Here is a 22384-nt window from a genome sequence, read left to right on the forward strand (position 1 = left end):
GTGGTACCTCTAGTTACGAACTTACCATATTTTTTGCTCTATAAGATGCACCAGACCATAAGACGCACCTATTTTTTTGGAGGAGGAAAACAAGAAAAAAAATATTCTGAATCCCAGAAGTCAGAACAGCAAGAGGGATCGCTGCGTCTTATGGAGCGAATGCAGGCTGCACAGCAATCCCTCTTGCTGTTCTGGTTTCTGGATAGCTGCACAGCCTGCATTCGTTCCATAAGACGCACACACATTTCCCCTTACTTTTTAGGAGGGAAAAAGTGGGTCTTATACAGCAAAAAATATGGTAATTTGTTCCATTCTTAACCTGAAACTGTTCTTAACCTGAGGTACCACTTTAGCAAATGGTGCCTCCCGCTACCGCCATGCCGCTGCCGCATAATTTCTGTTCTCATCCTGAGGTAAAGTTCTCAACTCGAGGTAACTCTTCCAGGTTAGCGGAGTTTGTAACCTGAAGCGTTTGTAACCTGAGGCTTTTGTAACTCGAGGTACCACTGCAGTAGGCTGCAGTCCCTCCCCCCACAAATTCAGGCTCAGAAATGACAGGCATCATTTTTTCTTTCCAGGTCATAGTGGTCAAAGAAGGAAGCAGCAGTGGAAGTGGCTGTGGTGGGGTAAGTATACACTCTGTCCTCTTGATTCTAGAATTTTGTCCTAGTGTAAATGTTGCATAACACAAGCTGTACTTGAGGATTCAGTGAACTGTGTTACTGCAAAATAAGAGATTACCCCATTTTATAGCTGCCCCTCTCCAGTACTGGATTTATGTATAAGCTAAACAAGCTATAGCTTAGGGCCCCACTCTCTTGAGGACCCCCCAAAAAAAATTAAAGGAAAAAAGCTTGGATGTACATTTCCAAAATATAAGATAAAAAACAAATAAAATAAAACCTACATACAGCAAGAGTGTTTTGTGTTGTGTATGGACCTATTAGGTCCATAAATTACGACATAGCATATATTCAACACAGAAAACAGTGACAATTTGTTGTTGACAAAGGACAGCTGGACATATAAAGGGTCCCATTGCCTTCAGTAGCTGAGGGCCTCATCAAGCCTAAATCTGGCCCTGCCCCTCTCTGTGTGATTTGATCTATCCAGTTTGATCTATCCATCTGAATGATATAGTCACAATTGTACCATATCCATGTGCACTGACGTGCCTGTTGACCAGCAAAAAAATAGACAACTGGCTTTTCTTTTGCTCACAGGGAGGAACTGCAAGCGTGTACAACAAGTTTGGCTGCAGAGATGTAAGTACTGTTATGCCTCTTTCTTTTGTGTTGTTGGTTTTTTAAACTTTTATTTTGCTTTAAACAGGTACATATCAATATAGACAACCAAAATTACAAAGGAAAATTCCTTAATAGTAATGAAAAAAAAACTTTAAAAGCTACAAAAAATATCAAAGTACATAACACAGAACATAAGCAACTATGGAAAAGATAAAAGAAAAGAAAATAGAAAAATAGAAAAAAATAAATAAAAGGAAGATGAGCCAAAGCAGGAAGGCTCATCTATTGTACACTTCCGTCAAGCTCACAACAGATCATTATTCTTATCAATTATCTCTTTTTGTGTTTTATTCCTGTTCCCTGCTCAACAACGCAGGGGAAGCTGCCATATACTATGTCAGCCTATTGGTCAATTTCACTCAATATTGTCTATATATCAAGGATAATGGTAAAGGTAAAGATTAAAGGGTTGGTTTAACCCACAGTGCCACACATGACCCCATATCAAGGGTAGGCTCCCCCTTTTAGCTGAAACGCTGCTTGAAGAGCTTCTCATTTCTTACCAGTCCAACAGGGTGGTCTGCTATTTAGAATTCCTAGGATTTACACTGAATTGTAGCCTTATTACTACATTTTCTTGAACTCTAAAGGCTGCCCTAACAAATTTAGTTCCTGGACCAGCCTTCCTCCACTAAGCATCCAGTTACAGAGCTAATCATTTTCTTTCCCAAAGTTTGCCTCTGGTTAAATCATACCATTCAGGAAATTAAGGGAGTTTTGGTTTGTTTATAGAATGCAGCTGATTCCGGCAGTCAGTCTTCATATGGCCAGGTAAGAACACTTTCCACATTATTATTTATTTTACAAGTATAAATTTTCTCCAAAGTTTAACAACTCAATTTATATCTTCAAAAGATTGCACCACGATGTGTGCTGAGTTGCGATCTTGACACGGAGCAAACCATGCTCAAGATCTAGGTGCAAAACTGCTTTGTTGATGAGTTGATGTACGGTATTTCAAGCGATTTTAACTAACATTTATATTCTATATCTTACAGTCGGTTTCCACCAGCAAAGTGAAGGTATGTAGGTGGTTTTTTTTTTTTCTTTCTTCCTTTCCAATAAAATTTTAAAGGCTGGCAAACACTGATTGATCCTTGCTTCAGCAAGCCAAAGTTTTATACATGTTTTGCTATGAGGAAATCGGTTACAGTAGTCTTTTCTTTAAGAGATCGTGTGTCCATCCGTTTTAGCCTCTTGGAATCTACAAAAGGACCTCTTGGTGCTCTTAACATTGGTAATAGCAAAGTGCTTTCATTACCCACAAAATACCATCTTTTGGGGGAAATGCCAGATCTTCTTGCAAGAAAATTAAAACTGGGAAATAGGAGATTATTTCCTGAACTTCCTCGCTGTATGCCATTAGTATATAGAACGTGAATCTGCTGTGCTACATCTCATCTCTTTCTGAGTATTTTGAAGACCTTTTTTGTTTCTTTGTTCAAAAAGCAGGGTAAACCACCAACACTTAATAAAAAAAATCACTGCTTTTTTCTCATTAACAGGTTGTGACCTACCCAGACAGCAAACCTTTCCCACCTGAGGTAAACACTATTCTGTGCTGCATTTGTTTGTTTGATTGATTGATTTAAATTGTACCATTTAATGTAATTAAAATCTCTAAGCAAGTTACAATAAAAATGCAAATAATGTTCAGTTAAGGTAACCTTTAAAAAACTGGATTGAAAACGATCTCAAAACAGAACTGTGCATCACAGATCAAACTGAGCCCTGACCTAATAGAAGTTAGGGTCCATCAAGCTAATGATGGGGACACCTGGGGCTCCCCAGATGTTATAGGACTACAACTCCCAGCATCCCTGACCATTAGTCATATTAGCTCATGGCAGTTTGAGGCTCGTGACACCTGGTTGGCTACACCTTTCCTAGTTTATACTCAGCTGTGCTGAGCAAAACGGGTGTGTGGAGAAAGAGAATTGAACACTTTCCCCATCTGCTGTTTGACTCTCCTGACTCACTCCTACCCCGAACGTTTTTCTCCAAGCTAGCTTACTTTTGGGATCAGATCTACGGATGAATGAATCTGCCCATTTCCATTTCTCTCAGTTTCTCATATTTCAATTCAGTTCTTTGCATTTCCACACCAGTTTGTCATTTTTCAAATAAAGAAATCCCCATCAAAATTGATCAGAATTTTCATGTGAATTATTAAAAACAAACACTTTTTTTTTTGCATGCAGTTTCCCCTAATACACACATTTTTGAAGCTGTTTTCCCTAAAACAATGCATTCTGTATGCTACTTTCACATCCATTTTTATGTACTCTTCTGCCCTAATATTTGCATTGTTGTACACTTTGGCTGAACTGCATTGCAAAATTCAGACTTGCACATTTCAAAGGATAGCTGTGTCTCAGTTTGCATATTGGTTCCAGAAGTACAGATTAGGTACTCCTTCAATAAAATTAAAACTGTATCTAATTTCTCCCCCATTCCTACTTAAAACTGATGGGGGGAAAACAGCTTAAGGACAGATAGTAGGGACACTGGTCACAGGCAGCAGGAGGGTTAAGTGCTTAGGATCAAATTGTTTCTACAGAGTTGGCACAATAAAAGGAACCTATATTGAGGTTGCATGTTATGCTTTCGTTTAATTTTTCATCCTTGATCTTTTCTGTAAAGAACCCTTTTGCAAGTGAGTAACACCATTGTGTCTCTTTGCTTTTCCATTTCCTAATAGCGTGATTCTACTTATCCAGCGGTAAGCAAAACATCTCATTTGAATAGATATTTGTATGAGAGCAAATCTTATGCTGCCTACCTCCCAATCCAATCTAACTGCATAACCCTCAGCTTCCTTTTCATCAGCTGAGATGAGCTCTATAAGTATCCGGCTTCTCTAGAAAAGTCCCCTACCTCTGTAGTCATTTTCTGTGTTGTGAGTGGTTTCTGTGGACAGGGGCTTACAATCTTTTCTAGCTTCAAGGAATTGTTTCCGTAAAGACTTGCCTGCTGAGGGACCGCTGCATGAATGCAGAAGTTTTAGGGAAGTGTTTTAGATTCCTGGACAAGTCTATGAGGCATCGCCATTGCTCTGAATGGACTGTAAGTGCCATCTGGAACACACCCAACACACCCTTGTGGCTGTGGTGCAAAATAGTGTCTGTCAGGCTTTAGGCAAACGGCTTCCTCCCCCCGTGGCAGTAGATAAGCAGAACAGAAGAAAAGGAGTCTTCTTACCAGTTAGAAACTATAATAACCACAGCGAGAGAACAAAGAACATTATCTCCTAGAAATGGTGGCGCTCATAATTAAGGATCACCTCCCTTCCATCCCTATTCATCTACATCACTCCTACATCTTGTAATCTGAGCTTGTACCTTCTGTGCTTTCTGTTCTGCCACTTTCTGAGCTCTTCTTGACCTTAGACTGAGAGGAGGAATGCTGTCCAGAGACCGTGAATCTGTTAACCCTCTCCCTTCCAGTGTTTCTTCTCCTAGCTGTTTCCCATCCAGTATTTCCCAGCTTCTGGCTTCTGAACTAGGCCCCTCCTCAAACCACTGTTCCAAATCTATAATGTCCTCCTGCTCCAGGGAAGATTCAGGATCCGGATCCGAAGCAGGGGCAGGGGAGGCTTTGGATCATAGACTTGTTGAACTGTAGAGTTGGAAGGGACCCCAAGTGTCATCTAGGATGACCCCCTGCAATGCAGGAATCTTTTGCCCAACATGGGGCTCGAACCTGCAATCATACTGAAGGTCCCGGTTTCACTCCCAAACAACTCCAGCTAAGGCTGGAAATCCTGGAAAGCTGCTGCCAGTCTGGGCTAGATGGACCAATGGATTGGCTCAGCATAAGGCAGCTTCCTATGCTTGGCCTCTGATCACGTGCCCAGAAGTTTGTTTTTAATAGCAGAACGATACTCATGATCCTGTCACAGAAAAATCCAGCTCCTAGTCCCCCCCACCCCCAGCTTTCCACCATCCTTCATATTGGCAGCCTAATGAAGAAGAATAAAAAGCATTTTCACGATTACGTTTTAAAAACAATCGGGAGTGGGGATCCTTGCCGATCCACTGCAAGGAACTTGGAGCTCTCTTAGCAGATTCTCATCTAGCGTCCTTCTCTAAGGTTCTCTGGAGCACAGTTTAAAAACCACGGCTATAGAAGACCAGGAGTAGACAAGGGTTCAGATGACTTGCTCATATGCTTTACTGCCTTTTCCACCAGCTGCAACATGGCCAAATTAAATGGTTCCTATTTTCTTTCAGAAAATTGCTAACGCTGGTGGAATAATCTATTCCCAGGTAAGAAGTCTTTCTGCATCCCGTCCCAATGCTGCTGCGTTTGTGTTATCGACAGCGCTGTTTTATGAAATGTATATTTCCCCTTTTGATCTTATCAACTCCTTTCTGTGATGATGGGCAAACAGTTTTTTTTTTTTTTTGGTGAAGCTCTTTTACAGCGCCACAGTCGCTGCATGATTTCTTTTAAGTTTTCATATTTGACTGTATTTTGGATGACTTTACTACTTGGAAGTCACTCTGTGTATGATTTTATTTTTAAAAATACAACAACACCTTTCTAACTTGTCCCACCCTCATCATTCTTTCTCTACAGGGTCCCAGACCACAAGGTGGTTCATCGGAAACTGTTCGTATTACCGTACAGGAGGTAACTATTGTTCAGTGACAAAGCAAATTTGGCATAGGAGAAATGAAGTTTCCCAGTTATGGGCACTGTAGTAAGCCAGTCCTGGTTTTAAACCTATTTCTGTTTTACTTCTGTGTCTTAGAACAGAAGCTTCACCAAAATGCAGTGGGGGTGGCTGGGTTGAAAAGGGGGCCACAGTTCTTGGCTACATCTACTAGCCAATGTGTTGAAGAGGAGAAATAGGAATATACTATAAATGTGAAGTATGTTACATTGAAACAGGCACATAAGCAGCCAGCTCCCTGATTTCTTGATTTTGTTTTCACAGGGCGGGAAAGGTAGTCCGGCTTGTGATAAGGTGAGTGATTCGTCTCCACCATAACTTGTTTATATTTATATTTTATTATAATATTACTATTTCCCCCCTACGTGGTGTGCTTATGCAATGGCATGGGAATTAAAAAAACAAAAGAAAACCTGATAAAAGACTGTCATCCAAAGAAGCTCAGTTGTGGTAGGTTCAGAACAGGCAAAAGGAAATGCTCCTTCATAGAGCACATATTCAAACTATGGAATTTGCCACAGATGGTGCAATGGTTACCAAAATGGGGTTTAATGGTGGGAAATGGAGGGAAAGGTTATTACTGGCTACTAGTCATGATGGCAATATATGTACCAACCCTCTATCCTCCCCTGGGACAATCCAAGACCATTTTACAGGGAAGGAGGATTGTGGCAAATTAACTCCCCACCTCCAGAGTAGCAGCAGCATATTTGTGATGGCAAACCTACCACCTCCAGAGCCCACAAATTGGAGCTTTCGAATCCGCACAGAGTCGAGAAACATTTATTGTTTTGATGTCTTAAAGGGTTGTGTTCAGATAACCTGTTTCTCAATGAAGTAATTCCTTTACTCTTTTACAGACTTCACCCGCCTATAACGTCAAGATTTGTAATCAGGTAAGCACCTCCATTCCACATTACCTTGGATTTGACTGGATGGTGTTCATAGTTTTAAATATGTTAATAAATATTGTATCCTTGTTCCCCCCCCCCCATTTCTTAAATAAACTCTGAAGTAGGGATGGAAAGAGCTTTCAATTTCGATCCTCTTATTTGCTCATTCCCCCCACCTTAAATTTAGTTCTCCACATTTCTGCAGCAAATTGCAATTTATCTTTTTTAAAATTCCTCTTAAAAATTCAGCAGAATTTTAGAGCCAATTTCTCCTCAGAAACACATTTTCATATGCACTTTTGACTAATGTACATGTTTTAACAAATACATTTCCCCAATACATTTTTATATATTATATCTTTTGTAAAATATTTTCATAGTTATGCATACTCTCATCATATATGCATTTTTGTAAACAGTGTTGGGTTAGAGAACTGCATTTCAAAATTTGGTTAATTGCAGATTTTGAAACACAGCTGTGTTTTGGTTCTCCTCCTGTTCAGGAAAACGTGAATTTGATAAATTTGCCTTTAAATGTGAACTTTTTTGAATTTCTCTCCCATCCCTACTCTAAAGTAAACGTTTCCATTTTGGATTGCCTTTTTTAATCAAGGACATCTGTTTTCATTATATAGTAGTAAGGTTTATAATAAATGTTGCTTGCTTTTCCGAAATAAAATTCTAACTGCCAAAAATTTTGGTCAAGAATAGCCTTGTTTGATGTCTGTTTTTCTTTGAAACAGAACCAGCTTTCAAACTCGCAGAGTACCAGCTCCTTCGGCGGCACACAGGTATATAGATATACGCATTCACCGTTCTATTTAAACGTTGGCTACTTTCCTGATAATGCTGCTCTTAGATTGGTTGGCAATAGTCTGGCCAAGAGGGACAAGCAAGCAGAAGGCTGCTAATGCCCCCAAATGAATTGGGTCTTCCCTTCTATGGCAGGTGCCAACAGTAGTTCTTTGTGTACCCAATAATAAAGTCCTTCCACAGTGCAATTCTGTAGAGCAGCGCCCCATTTAATTTGGTGGGATTAACTCTCAGGTAAAGCAACCTGCTTTCCAGGGAACAAGCCTCATCGAATTCAGAGGCGTTTACTTCTGAGTAGGCATGGTTAGGACTGCAGTGGAAGTGTAGACAATCCCTAAGTGACATTGATCTCAGTTGTATCTGGGTGAAGTCTGGAATTTCCTGTTGCTTTTCTGTTCTTGCTGGGGAGACACTAAGATCCTAGCTTCCTGGCTGGTATGTCCTCTAAGACAGGATAGAGTTGTGTGACCTGAACTGGAATAATACTTTTGTGTGTGATTTTTATAGGAAAGCAGCTTAAATAACCCTCATCATTCTTTCTCTACAGGGTTTGAAACCTCAGGGTGGCTCATCAGAAACTGTCCGTGTTACCATCCAGGTAACTATTAGGGTTATGCAAAGAAAATACACACACACAACCCTTGGCACCAGCTTTGTTGACCTGGGTAGTGTTAGCTCGGTGGCATGTACTGAAAACTGAAATTGTACTTCCTCACGGATCCTTGGAGGAGGGTTGCCTTACCTTGTTTTCTGAACCTTGGTTGACTGATCCATCACCTATGAGGAGGAAAATAAATGCTTCAGTTTTCATCAGACTTGTATGAACCTTTTAAGCTGAGTAGCTCCTTCTGAAGATATCAGTGCTGCCGGATTTCAGACACATAGGGACAGGGTTTTTGTGTGTGCTAGGTACCTCTTTAAAGCAAGGATCTTTCAGCCTGAGGGCTGGATTTTAATGTAGCCCAACCTTCTGAGGGCCACATTTGAAGGGAAGGCAAAAAGAACGACTGACAATAGCATGGCTGATGTCTTGTTTTTCTTCACAGGAGGGCCGGCCTTCAGGATCACAGGGCGGTAGCTCTGTTAGCATACAGGTATATACATATATATTATACACTTTATAGCAAATGTCGACTTTATCTCAAAAATGTTAACTCACAGCAGCAAGGTTGATGTCTTGTTTTTCTTCACAGGGCGGTCGGCCTTCAGGATCACAGGGCGGTAGCTCTGTTAGCATACAGGTATATACTTATATATTATACACTTTATAGCAAATGTTGACTGTTATGTACTGAAGTTCTCACCCTGGGCCAACAGGGGGATACTGTAGATAGTTATGCAAATGAAGGATCGAAAGTGACGTTCAGTGATTGGATAGTTTTAGAAAGTTGTTACAGTAACGTGGTACTGTAGCTCTATATAAGCAGGCTGACTGAGCCCTTCAGTTCCGTTCTGTCCTGGCCTGTGAATAAACAAGAGCTGTTTGAAGAATCGCTGTATTGTCTGATATGTTCACCCACAACTTAACATTATCTCAAAAATATTAACTCACAGCAGTAAGGTTGATGTCTTGTTTTTCTTCACAGGGGGGTCAGCCTTCAGGATCACAGGGCGGTAGCTCTGTTGGCATACAGGTACATAAAAACACATATATACTTCATATCAAATGTGAGGAGCAGATGGGGCTCATTAACCTGGGAAGGTAGCCCATCTGGGAGAAAGAAAACTCTGATCCTAAGCCTCTGCTGCCTTGTAGGATATCTTTGGGAGAAGAAAAAGCTAAGGAGAAAACCCCTTACAGATCTGGAATGGAGTCCTTAAGATTGTTGGATGACCTTGTAGGCCTCCTTCTAGAGAAGAAGTGGAGGTGGTGGTTCCTTGGTAGAGAGTAGAGTCTATTGGGGAGGGGGCAAAGGACACAAGCTGTACAACACAGCAAATGTAGCTCAGCAGCAATGATATCGGAAGGAAGGAAAAGTTAACAGCATGGAGATACTCTATGTCTCCTGAAATTTATGGGGAAAGTGTCTTCCAAGGAGCCACCAGGATTGTCCATCCTGGGCTCTTGGTAAATTTTTCTCCCTGGACATAAGAATGAGCTGCTGCTGGTGGCTATATAACAAGGACAGGCGAACTGCTCGATGTAAGCTGCTTTGCCAACCCCGGCTTTGTAGGGATTGGGCAAAGAAATTGGCCTGTGCTAGCCCTCCTCCACAAGATCCTTAATGGTCATTGCCTGCTTTTCTTCACAGGGCCAGTCTTCAAGCTCACAGGGCAGCAGCTCCTCTGGCAAACAGGTATATATGCATGTGAAATCATACAATTCTACAGTTGGAAGGAACCCTGAGGATTATCTAGTCCAACTCCCTGCAGTGCAGGAAGACGTAGCTGTCCCACACAGGGATCGAACTTGCAACCTTGGCATTATCAGCACCGTGCTCTAACCAACTGAGCTATCCAGGTTGTGTAGTGGTTTAAACAGTTTTGGACTCAGAGCTGTGAAATCTGATTTAATACCCTTGCTTAGCCCAAGATGCTGGCTGTGTGACTCCAGACCAGTCGCTTTATCTCAGGCCTAACATGTGAATGGTGGCAGCATTTTATTGTTTTGAAGTGATCTTTTTTTTAATAAAAAAAATTCTGGGAAGGAGTGTTAAAACAATTATAGACCGCAAGAAAACAACAGCAAACAAAACACAAATGGAGGGAATGTGTGTAGAAAATATATTACTCTGAAGGCAATAGTACATTTTTTTATTTCTTTGTTTTTAAAGCAGGCTGGATCTTATTCAACCGGTGGCAGTCCCTGTGGCAAGGTATATTCTTTTATTTGACAATATTTTGGAAGCAGTCTCAGTGTCGGTTGTCTTACAATAGAACAGTTTGTTGGGAAGGAGAAGATGTGAGCAAAATGTAAAGTATACAATAGGGAAGCTCTGCAATTCCTCGTTACTTCTGATAGCAAACAGTACTAGAATTGGTAATATACAAATATTTGCACACAGCAGATCTTTAGATGTAAATTATTCTTGGACCAATGCTGGTGTAGAATTGCTTTTCCATGGAAGGAAGTGCTATTATCTTAACCTTCATCCTGGCATGGCAACCAGTGGCGTAGCGTGGGTTGTCAGCACCCGGGGCAAGGCAAGTAATTTGCGCCCCCTAACCCGGGGCAAGGCAAGTAATTTGTGCCCCCCCCCCGCTGCACTGTCCCTCCCCCAGATAGTCCCTCGCTCTCTCTCCGCACCGCACCGCACGCCTGGCACCCTCCCCTCCACAGTGGGCGGCGACCCGGCGGCTCGGATCAGATTCGCACAGCCAGCACTGCAGTGAGAGAGAGTGAGTGAGCCAGGTAGGGGCAGAGAGCTGCAAGTGCGAGCGCGCCCCCCCCCCAGATGTTGCGCCCGGTGCGGCCGGCCCCCCCTGCACCCCCTACGCTACGCCACTGATGGCAACATCCCCTTTGAGGCTTCGTCTACGTGTCACCAATATGAGAATGAGTGCAATTCTTGCCATATGTTTCATATACAGTGGTACCTCGGTTTTCAGACATAATCCATTCCAGAGGACTGTTCAAGTTCCGAAACATTTGAAAACCGAGGTGCAAAGGGCGGTCTGCAAACTTAATAGAGAAAATGGAAAAAAACCCTCAGTGGAAGTGTTCGACTTCCGAGGTGCTTTCGAAAATGGAAGCATTTGCTTCTGGGTTTTCAGTGTTTGAAAACCAAAGCGTTAGACTTCTGAGATGTTCAAAAACCAAAGTACCACTGTATATTGAATGTATCACTGAAATACTTTCTCTCTCTGCTTTCTAAGGCAAGAGAGAGAGAAGGGGGAAAGGGTGGGTGCTTGTGTTTTTGCATCTCTCTCTCTCTCTCTCTCTCTCTCTCTCTCTGTGTGTGTGTGTGTGTGTGTGAGAGAGAGAGAGAGAGAGAGAGAGAGAGAGAGAGAGAGAGAGAAGGGCAGTCTAGCCATGTGTCTGCATACATAGTGGTCCTAGTTTTAAGTACAGATGTGCTCAGATCCATGATCCAGGACTTTAAGGAACTAAAAAAAATGATAAATGCTTTAAATGATAAATGCTAACAATAACAAGAATAAACATTCATTTTAAACAGGGGATTACATATGACAGCAATCCCTGCAACCAGGTAAGATTTCCATTCCATTCACGTAAAAGACATATGTCAATAGAACATCTAGTTTGAGGGTCTAACTAAATGCAAATATAATGGGTAAAAGCTCCTGAAGATGACCTTGTTCCAGTGCATTCATGATGCTTTGTGCAACTGATGGTATCGGGTTAGCTTTAAATGATTCTGCTTTGAATACTGTTCGCACTTGCCAATGTTTTGGGGCAGACATGCTGATTTGTTTCCAATTGGTGCATGTCCTGCTGAAATCCCACAACTTTTCATGGAATAAATGTTCTGGGTTCCCTCTTTCCCCACTGTTCTTGCTATGCTGTTGCACAATAGTCTCCCTCTAGACAGCAATAAACATTGGGGAAGCAAGTTGAAGGCTGCTCAAGTGATCGGAATCTAAGAAGAGAAGAAGCCCGAACACATTTTGGTGTGGCAAATTCCCCAGAGTTTTGGGGAAAGGCCACGAAATAGAATATGCAGAAACAGCGTGGTGCATTATTTAGAATTTCAAACAAGCAATCTCTTGAGCAGCCAACAGCATTTGCAACTCTACCTCCGTCATAGAAATTACTGTGCATTTTCCACTCAAACAAGAGAAGATGGTAGCATTTGTGTGTGATTATTGATTTTGTGCTGCTTTACAGGGCCAAGCGTCGTCGTCATCATCATCATCATCTTATTCATCGTCGTCTTCTTCACAAAGCACCTATGGCCAGGTAGGGGTTGCTGTTTCTTCCCAGTGTATGACGAATGGATGATGCCCTGATTTTCAGGCACTTTAACTGGGAGAAAGGATCTGAAAATGCCCATAAGGAAGTACACAAATGCAAAACATGGCAGCAAATATGCTGGCAGAATACTGGAAGGGCACAGGGGACCTATGCCAGAAACAGATGGCCTGCAGACCTTTAGACATTTTCATTGGGATCAGAATATAACGCATGATCAGAAAATGCCCATTGGTGCTGAGACAACACAGGACATCAACTCACTAGAAAGTTCTCCTTCACAAACTCCATTGCAATGTTTCACATCTCCTATTCCTTTCAAGGGAGTTTGCTCGTGCAAGAAAGCATTTCGGCCATTTCCACACATTTCTAAATTTTCTTTTAAATTCCTGTGAGCCAAAATAATTTCTCCCCTTATTTTGAGTGCCCCCAAAAGGATTCTGAACACTAGATTTCTGAAATTCAACTGACAAGAACTATTTTAATGTGTTTTCCTCCCCTCCTCACTCCGTTTGTCTTCTTTAGGGTGGCTCACAATATCAAGGCAACCCCAATGCTTGTCCTCCGGTATGTTCTCTTTTTCTTAAGTTTTATTCTGACAAAGTTATATATATATGATTCTGTCCATCTAATGCCCTTGTCAGCAACCAAGTTTTCCTTAAAGGCCAATTTCAGAAGCAAGTGGTGAGAGTCAGTTAGTGCCTCGGTCCTGTTACTTCTTCAACGCAATCCAAGAGTGTTGTTTTCTTATATCTTTATCCTGCTTTTCCAACAAACATTGTCTGCCAAAGTGGCCCACTTCAGTAGCAAACAAACAAACGCAAGGCTTGTTCTCAGGCTTGCTAACCGAATACAAATTTAAATAATAATAATAATAATAAATACAAAACACAGAGAAGGGAAGGGGATTAGAGGAAACAAGCAGAGAAGGGAGATCAGTTTGACAATGCAAGGGATGAGTTGTATATATGCTTGTAGTCTTGTATGGACAAAGGCGTAAGAACTACGTATATGAGAGAAATTCAATTTCATTCACATTTAAGGGTGAACTTACATAATTCACACTTGACAAAGTAATTTCTGATTTTGTATTTCTCTCTCCCAGGGGATAGGTACTTCTTCCAACAACAGAAACAGATGCTGAGTGGTAAATATCAGCTTTTATTATACAAAGATGAATCTCAAAGTATGATAGTCTTTGATATCTTTTCTTTGAATATTGCAGAGACATTTGTATTATGGGTTGCATTTGATGGATTTTCTGTGCAATCCCAGGGAAGCTTTCCCAAACCCAAGGGAACCATATAAAGGAAGGGGCACCAGAAGATTATGGGCATGGGACTTAAATTTGGTACATGGCACAAGAGGCTCCAGAAAGTGAACAAACTTTCACTTAACCTCAGAATATGCCTCATAGTAAATGGAGTCCCGAATGTGATTGTAGGCGGCAACGTTTTCATTTTACCTTGACAATTCCAATAAACAATAACCACATTGTGCTCGTGATAAACAAATTGACACTGTTCAGCTCCTCAAGCAATTGATGTATAATGTCAAATTTAAATGAATTGGCAGGTAGGTAGGCAACTTGTCTTTTGCCCATCGCTCTTAATATGAGATGGAAGTATTTAGCATTGTCTCCCGAGACAGACAGATGCCAACAATAGCTAGAACTGAGGACTTGGTTCGCATAAATGATCTCAAGATTAGATCATTAGCTGTGTCATTCCATACAAAGGAAGTTGTATTGTTAGTGAAATGTTACCAGGAAAGAATTTAAGCAGTAGGGGATATGTAGGTTGTCTTTATTATCTTTTTCTTTTTAAGAATCCTGCTATAGGTTAAATAATAATAACTATAACAACAACAACAACAACAACTTTAAATGAAATACCTACAGAATGACATGGTTGTATTTATGTGTTTCAGCAATAAAGTATTGAAACAGAAAATCGGTCTGGAGAGGAAGAATATAATTCAATAGTCACGAGAGCAACTGGAATTTCTCAAAGTTCAAATACATTGCAAAATTACCCGTCTGCAAGACACCTCCCTGACACCTCACGCTGCAGAACAGAAACGTTCGTGTTTTCACAAGTCAAAATCAGGAGTCGTGAAGTGAAATAAAAACAACTTTTTCCTTAAAACGCTCAAGTCTTTATTTTTATTGATTACATTTCTATCCACGCCTCCTCTCAAAGGAGCTCCGGGGAGTGTCTTCCCCTCATTTTCCACAGAAGCCTTGCAGAATCTGCACATCCTGATAAGCTAGTCCACCCCTCCCCGGTTTCTCTGCTTGTCCTCCTTCACCCCAGTGAGAATATTTTACCCACAGAGCTGGCAACCTTAACTGCAAACCAAACCTGAGGGTTGCAGGGAACAGCCGTTCAACGTGTCCAAACAGAACTGCCCCAATTGCATTGGAAGAAGGAGCAGGTTTCCTCCTTCAAAGCAAAAGGGGTGTGGGGTTGATTATGAAGACATCTCTTCTCTTCCTTCCCTGAGCTGTGTGCCTGCAGTTGCAGATCAAGGACACTAGAGGACACTGCTCCCCATTGGCGGTGCCAATAGTCCCTGACCAGCGTCACCGCAGCAAGCTGGGCTTTGCAGCTGCAAGTATACTATAACCCCATTGCACTATAAAGCTCATACCCTTTCCAAACATGGTGTTGATGGTTGTGGCAAGAGAATTCTTAGGAGGAGAGACCAGTAGAATTGCATTGACAACCGAAGTGACTACATGTGCCAAGAAAGTATGGCTGAGTTAGCATTTTGGAACATGGCATTTTCTGGGTACCAGCCATAGAAATTTAAAGGCTATTGGCTAAGTGCTAGAGTAATGCTTGATGTCCTGGTGTGTAGGAACTGTCTTGGCCTACCTACGTATGTTGGGGGAATCCTACTAATCGCAGAACAGAAAAGGCAAAGAGAAGAACCAAGAACTAATGGTTAAGAATTCTCTCCATGAACAGAAGCAAAGGGCCGGTGCCAGACTTGGCATAGTCTGGCAGATAGGCCCCCCACTGCCAAGCCTTCACTTTGTGGAAGGGAAATATGAGTCCCTGTGACACACATGTATGGGGTAAATAACACGAGAATCATCTGGGTGCCTGGGTTCAAAACACAAGATAAACATGCCCTCCAGCAGGAGAGAGCCCCCAGTCAAACAGCAGTATAGCTTTAGGAATATAGGTTGTTAGACCCTTTTGTCCTGTTTAGTTGCATCCAGTGCTCCCTCTTTTAACGCCCCCCTCAATGAACAGACCACACACTGCTAAGCAGTGCTTTTTTTCTAAAAAAATCTTAAGGGGTACTCTCATTTTCCTACTCAAATTGAAATACTGCCCCTCAATGAGGCCAAACTTAGATTCACAAAATGTTTATGGGTATGCATACCCCTGTGTCCCCCCTAGAAAAAAAGCACTGCTGCTAAGTAAGCTTAAAATACTTTACTCACAAAATGCCCCAAAGGTCTGATTTGTGCATTTATCAAAGCAGCAGCAAAGAGCACACAGGCAGAATACTCTTTGGTAGAAAATACAGAGAAATCGCTTCAAAAACGTGCTCTGAGCTTGGAGCTTGCTTATACATGTCCTTCCTGGTGCGGTACGTGGCATGGGGAGAGAGGGAACAGGAAGAGAAGGCTTCACTCCCTCATCAGAAAAGAGGGGGCGTGACCTAGTTGAGTCTAGGAATCTAGCTCTGTGGTCTTAACCCCTTCATGCATAGCTACATTTGACTGCAATTTCCCAGACACTTTGCTGCAGCAGCACAGCCACCTTCACCACCACCTCTCTAAGCCTGTGCCACTGCTGTGGTCAGCCAGGGCAGCTAAGAAGACTTTTTAAAAACTTAAGTTTGTTTGTTTTTAAGCTGCTATTGCTCAGTGGCAGCTTTCCTCCTACTAGTGGTCAACAGGGCGGTGGCACCTCCGTGACTTACCTGGAGGGAGAGGCGGCAGAGAAGTCTGTGCCGTGCAAACACACTCTTGGGTGTGTCGGGTTGGTTCTGCTGGTGCCTTTGCACCAAATCAACCTCGCCCTTCTCCCTCCCAGGAAGCTTTAAGCCCCACCCCTACGGTGCTTTTATCCTCTGCAGGTATGGCAGCTCAGCCGCAATGATTGATGAACGTCATTTGAAATGGCCCATTGGTCCATACATTGGCTTTTTCCTTGCAGGCATCTATGTTAGCCTAAATATGTCCAGGAAGAAGGGCCTGATGCTAAGACTGGCACCTCTTCCCAGACATCGTTGAGCCTTCTTCCCACAATGAATGCAGTCTCCAATACATTCTTTGGAAACGAGAGCAGACATGAATTGATTCTGAATAATATACAGTGGTACCTCGGTTACAGGTTCAGGTTACAGACTCCGCTAACCCAGAAATAGTAGCTTGGGTTAAGAACTTTGCTTCAGGATGAGAACAGAAATTGTGCGGCGGCGGCGTGGCAGCATTGGGAGGCCCCATTAGCTAAAGTGGTACCTCAGGTTAAGAACAGTTTCAGTTTAAGAACGGACCTCCTGAATGAATTAAGTTCTTAACCCGAAGTACCACTGTACTTAGGACTTGGATATATACCGTAACCTGCAGAATTTAAGTGCATGCAGTTGTCACGAGTCTTAAAACTTTAGGACAGTGGTTGGGCCCTTGGGACCAACTAGGACTTCCAGGGGTGGGACAGGTAAAAACATGACTAAGCCAAAAAGGGGCACCTGGAAAGGCCTGCCCATAGTGCCCTGTGCAGCTCTTTCATGCCCCAACAACCAGTCCTTGCAGACCACCAGCTGCTTGCTGTGGTTTCAAAGTGCTGCACACTCCAGAAGACTAAAACAAGTCACCTAGCATCAGTGTGCCGTCAAGTGATTGGCAGGTGGGTTAACTTGGCCCATGAGGCATGGGGGAAATTCGGATCCGGGCCTGCTGACTGGATCCAGTTTCCCACCCCTGCTCTGGGGCCTTATTTATATTATCACTGGAAGCGCACCTCAGTCACATCCTGTCAGTCACATAACTGTATGCCCTGCAGTCCACAAGCAAGTAACATCCTAAAGAGAATAACTTCCTGGATGGAGGCACATAAATGACCGCAATAATGGGCAACAGAACAAGGAGCTGGAGTTATTTGAAAGTGGATGTTAACCCCTCAAAGTTCAAGCATTGCATTAAACCACAGATAGAAATAATCTATCTGCACGGGTGGCGCTGTGGGTAAAACCTCAGTGCCTAGGACTTGCTGATCGTAAGGTCAGCGGTTCAAATCCCCGCGGCAGGGTGGGCTCCCGTCGTTCGGTCCCAGCTCCTGCCCACCTAGCAGTTCGAAAGCACCCCTAAGTGCAAGTAGATAAATAGGTACCGCTTTATAGCGGGAAGGTAAACGGCGTTTCCGTGTGCGGCACTGGTGCTGGCTCGCCAGTGCAGCTTCGTCACGCTGGCCACGTGACCCGGAAGTGTCTTCGGACAGCGCCGGCTCTCGGCCTCTTGAGCGAGATGAGTGTGCAACCCTGGAGTCGGTCACGACTGGCCCGTACAGGCAGGGGTACCTTTACTTTACCTTTAGAAATAATTATGTGTATCAGCACTATGCTCGTGTGTATTAAAGCACTGTCTGTTTTTAATGTTGTGTGTGAACCTGGCCTATAGAAGCACAACGAAGCTATTCTGAGATGATGGGGTGCTTAAATTGCAACCTTAAAAAAAAAAAGCACACCACTACCTGAGATGGAGAGCAGCCCAGGAATGAGGCTTCTCTGGAGGCATGTCTCTCTCTTTCCATTGTATACAATCACACACGATGCCCACAAAGTAACAATTAAGCTGATGCATCCACTACAATTACAACTTGAGATAGTAAACCAACTGGCATCGTCAAGAGTTGGTTAAAGTTGCCATGGTACCAGGATGAAGGCTTGGGGCTTTACAAGAAGAGGAATAAAATATAGGCATTAGAGATTTGGAAGGCACGCTTAAGCGAAGCTAGTCCTTGCTTTTAAGCAGAGGTGTACCGCCACCCTGCCTACAGAGTGACCTAATTTGATCGTCTATTCCTCCCTGTCTCTGCACTCCACCCAGGCCTCTGTATCTAGCAATATCTCTCTTCCTTCTCCACCCACTTCTGATTCCCTTCTAGTTTGCCTTCATGATTGCTCTGCACGTGGCAGAACCCCAAGGTCAGGAATGATTTGTCATTCCTTTTCTGCCTTCATTGGTTTCACCACTAAGAACATATGGATCAGGCCAATGGCTCTTCTAGCCCAGAATCCTGTTCTCACAGTGGCCAACCAGATGCCTATGGGAAGCTTGCAAGCAGTGCCAGAAGTGCACAGCGGAGATCATTATCTTTGCAACTCAAGGGTTAATTCTGTTAGTGCTGAAGGAAAGGGGTGGGTGGAGGTGCTCCTTAGCAATCAGACAGAATGGCATGATGTTGACAGACATTGCATGTGCCCTGACTGGCTGTGTAAGTCTGAGAGAGTTTTTATTCATATGTTTCGTTGAATGCCCACCTTCCCCGTACAAGGGCGGAAGTAAAGAAAGGCAAAGATTTTCTCTCCCTTTCTCCTCAGGATTGCACTGCTTATATCTATTTTCCTCTGTTAAGCATTTTCAAGGCTATTCTTTCTGGACTCCGCACAGGGCCGTCTTAAGCAAATCCGGCGCCGTGGTGCAAAGCTCCCTCCGACGCCAAACACCCCCCCCCCCATTTCCCAGAGTTGTCCACCTTTTTTTAGGGAGGATGGCATTGCCGGCAGGGCTGGAGGAGGCGGGCAGCAGCTGGAGGGCAGCTTCTTCGGCGGGGAAGAGGTGGCCATGGCAGACGGAGGCTCCGGGCGCGGCTCTGCTTCGGTGCAGCATGGCGGAGGTGGGCGAGGGCGGCAAGCTGTTGCTGGGAGACCTCCCTCTCTTCCTTGGTGCCCTCCAGAACATGGCACCCTGGCGCCCCGTGCCACTAGCCTCTATGGGTAAGACGCCCCTGACTCTGCATTATTTAAGTCACGTTACTAACAAGCGGGAACTTATAGCCTGGATAGCTCAGTTTGTTAGAGCATGATGCTGATAATGCCAAGGTTGCAGGTTCGATCCCCGTATGGGACAGCTGCACATTCCTGCATTGTAGGGGGTTGGACTAGATGATCCTCAGGGACCCATCCAACTCTATGATTCTATGGTATCTATGAATGCAGCAGCAGTCTCCCCTGTTTGATGCCTAAAATGAGGTGTCAATTATAACAAGACGTATTATCCAAAAACATAGCATCCTTGTCCCCCCCCCATTTTTCCTCCCTCCCCCCTCCCACATAACCCCCACCCCACCCCGACTTCCCTCAGTTCCAGTCTTTGGTTTCTCTAAGAATGCTGTTTTGCGTGGACAGGCGGAGTCCCCAGATCCCGAGCGGTCCCCCCGTCATGTGGAATAATGACTCAAGACAACGTGCTGTGGGATTAAATTGGCCACAACTTTATTAAATTTCAAATGTGGGTAGACCTTGGCTCAGGCATTGGGCGTTCTCCCTCCCCAGTCCCCAGCCGGGGACCTAGGGAGCATCAGGGTTATCCAATGTTTGTGTGGGGGATGGGCCAGCTCTGGAGAACATATGTTCAAGCAGAGATAGCCGCCCCCGTTATGCCGCCGCCGCAGGGGAGAGCAATGACGACCTTTCGGCGTACGGTCAAAGCCTCCCTTCAGAAACCCCTTTAACGGGGAACCCTGGTACCGCCGTTGCAAAGAGGAAGATGGACAAAAGGATTCCGCCCAAGGCCTGATACTGCCAAAATTGTGACGTTTTGCTACGGGATAGGCGAAACCTGCCAATGCAGGGAAATTCCTTTCCGGCCCTTTGACAGCGACCTTAATGTAGCAGCGCCCGCATACCTGTGAAGGAAAGGTTAACCTGCAAAACCTGTGAGGAAAAGTTAACCTGCAAAATAAGGCATTAACTGAGGGTGGGTAGGGTGGAGCCAAGTGAGGATTCCCAGGTAAGATCCTCCCTCTATTGTGTAGGCAGGTAATCCCTCCCCTACCTGGCCTGGTCTCCTTGGCAACGCTTCCCCCAGGTGGGATTGGACAGCTGACTGAGGTAGGCGGAGACCTCCAGGTATCCCACCTGAGGGAAGGCAAAGCCAAGCCTATGCTGATGGGGGCCGCTCCAGATCTAAGGCTGCGCGCATCCACGCAAAGGGCGCCCCCCGTTTTAAGCGGGGAGCGGTCATTCTGCATGTTACAAAGTTGTATAGATCCTCAAACTATTTAGCTGATTATTATCAATAAAAAGTTTGTGAATGTTTATTCAAAACCTGCCAAGGAGTCCATAAAATGAGGTTTCTAGGCACGTAGTTCCAAATTTCAAAATCCAAACCAGTTCTCCTTCAAACTGAATTCCTAACACCCGAAGGCCTTTTCCACTGGCATTTTGCGTGGTTGTGGCAGACAGCATCTAAGGCATATTTTGGGAGATGAGCATAACCTTCACATGGCTTTCTCCACTTGTGGGTTCCCTAGCTTTCTCAGCCTCGTGGCAATAAATCTTTATAGCAGAGCTTGCCAACACACATTCTATATTTGGCAGCAAATTGCGATGTCGTGCCAGAGTCCTCCAAGCCCTTGAGTCCTCCCTGGGACACAGCTATAAGCTATAATCACCTGCATGCCAAGGCAGTAAATAATGTCTGAAAATGCTCGTGAACAAATCCTGCCAGTCTGGATGAAAGCAAATGGTAAAGCCTTATGGCACTTGCAACCAACTGCATTCTCGTTATACATGACAAGCAGCCACTTTTGTCCAGCCAGCCTGAGGAAAAGTTCTGTTTAACTCTCATGCTTGCATATCACAACCAAATTTGATACCTGCCTCTAGGGTTAGGGGACAAATTCCACCCAGTTCCCATTTAATGCTGAAATTACCTAAGTCATGCTTTCTGCAACAATACAGTGGTACCTCGGGTTACATACGCTTCAGGTTACAGACTCCACTAACCCAGAAATAGTGCTTCAGGTTAAGAACTTTGCTTCAGGATGAGAACAAAAACCGTGCTCCGGTGGCGCAGCAGCAGCAGGAGGCCCCATTAGCTAAAGTGGTGCTTCAGGTTAAGAACAGTTTCAGGTTAAGTACGGACCTCCGGAACGAATTAAGTACTTAACCCGAGGTACCACTGTATGCCCCCTGAGACACAGCCATCCTTTCAAATTTGCGCTTCTCCGAATTTTGCAAGGGGCTTCTCCAGCCAAGTAATTGTCCCAAAACGCAGAGGATATAAATGTACATATTTCTGAAAATGACACATAAAAGCATTATATTAGTGAATACGGCTTTGCAACAATAGGTATGTTTGGCAAAATTACACACAGAATTGCATATATAAGGAAGAAACACCGATTAATTTTCTTGAGGATTTTTTTTTAATGTAAAAAACAAATCACTGACTGATGTAGAATTGTGGAGAACTGAACTCAAGACTGGGAAAATGAGAAACCGAATTTGACATATTAGCCCAGCCCTACCTGTGTCATAGGTATCTCATTCGCTGAAACCACCTCCCTGGGACAGATTTTTCAACACTCATTGTTCTTTCTCAATCATGGTTTCTTCTGAAGACGTGAAAGAGAGCTTCCCTAAAAAGCAGAACAGAGTGGTGCAGCCAGACCATTTTTAGACCCCGGACTTAATAGTCCTACAGCTTGGGAGGGGGTGTCCTCCTTTGTGGAGCTCAGTCCCAACATTTATCTTCTGTCCAGCAGCACTCCATGAATGACAGCTGCTGTTACACTGCTGATACGTTAGAGCAACAAACAAACATCATCCAGTTTGACAGCCCTGAATTTTT

The 22384-nt window shown here is 43.7% G+C and overlaps 1 protein-coding gene across 10 annotated transcripts in view; it reads left to right on the forward strand.

The window, feature by feature from the left end:
- LOC310680040 (uncharacterized protein) overlaps positions 1-14711 on the forward strand; it is a 28256-nt gene extending 13545 nt beyond the window's left edge. The window contains exons 9-30 of one of the 10 annotated variants that reach the window (XM_083446155.1): positions 579-626; positions 1224-1265; positions 2040-2078; positions 2306-2329; positions 2813-2851; positions 4009-4029; positions 5540-5575; positions 5889-5942; positions 6250-6279; positions 6846-6881; positions 7622-7669; positions 8239-8289; positions 8738-8785; positions 8885-8932; positions 9278-9325; positions 9944-9988; positions 10466-10507; positions 11810-11864; positions 12488-12552; positions 13090-13131; positions 13670-13750; positions 14494-14711. In XM_083446155.1, the coding sequence (XP_083302281.1) occupies positions 579-626; positions 1224-1265; positions 2040-2078; positions 2306-2329; positions 2813-2851; positions 4009-4029; positions 5540-5575; positions 5889-5942; positions 6250-6279; positions 6846-6881; positions 7622-7669; positions 8239-8289; positions 8738-8785; positions 8885-8932; positions 9278-9325; positions 9944-9988; positions 10466-10507; positions 11810-11864; positions 12488-12552; positions 13090-13131; positions 13670-13708 (900 nt within the window). In that variant the 3' untranslated portion in view covers positions 13709-13750; positions 14494-14711. Of the gene's footprint in view, positions 1-578; positions 627-1223; positions 1266-2039; positions 2079-2305; positions 2330-2812; positions 2852-4008; positions 4030-5539; positions 5576-5888; positions 5943-6249; positions 6280-6845; positions 6882-7621; positions 7670-8238; positions 8290-8737; positions 8786-8884; positions 8933-9277; positions 9326-9943; positions 9989-10465; positions 10508-11809; positions 11865-12480; positions 12553-13089; positions 13132-13669; positions 13751-14493 lie in introns of all 10 variants that reach the window. The other 9 variants (XM_083446153.1, XM_083446157.1, XM_083446156.1 and 6 more) reach the window with 9 other exon arrangements.
- Positions 14712-22384: the final 7673 nt, after the last annotated feature.

This window comes from Podarcis tiliguerta, assembly GCF_965153285.1.
Source record: "Podarcis tiliguerta genome assembly, chromosome: 6".
Classification (NCBI taxonomy): Eukaryota; Metazoa; Chordata; class Lepidosauria; order Squamata; family Lacertidae; genus Podarcis; species Podarcis tiliguerta.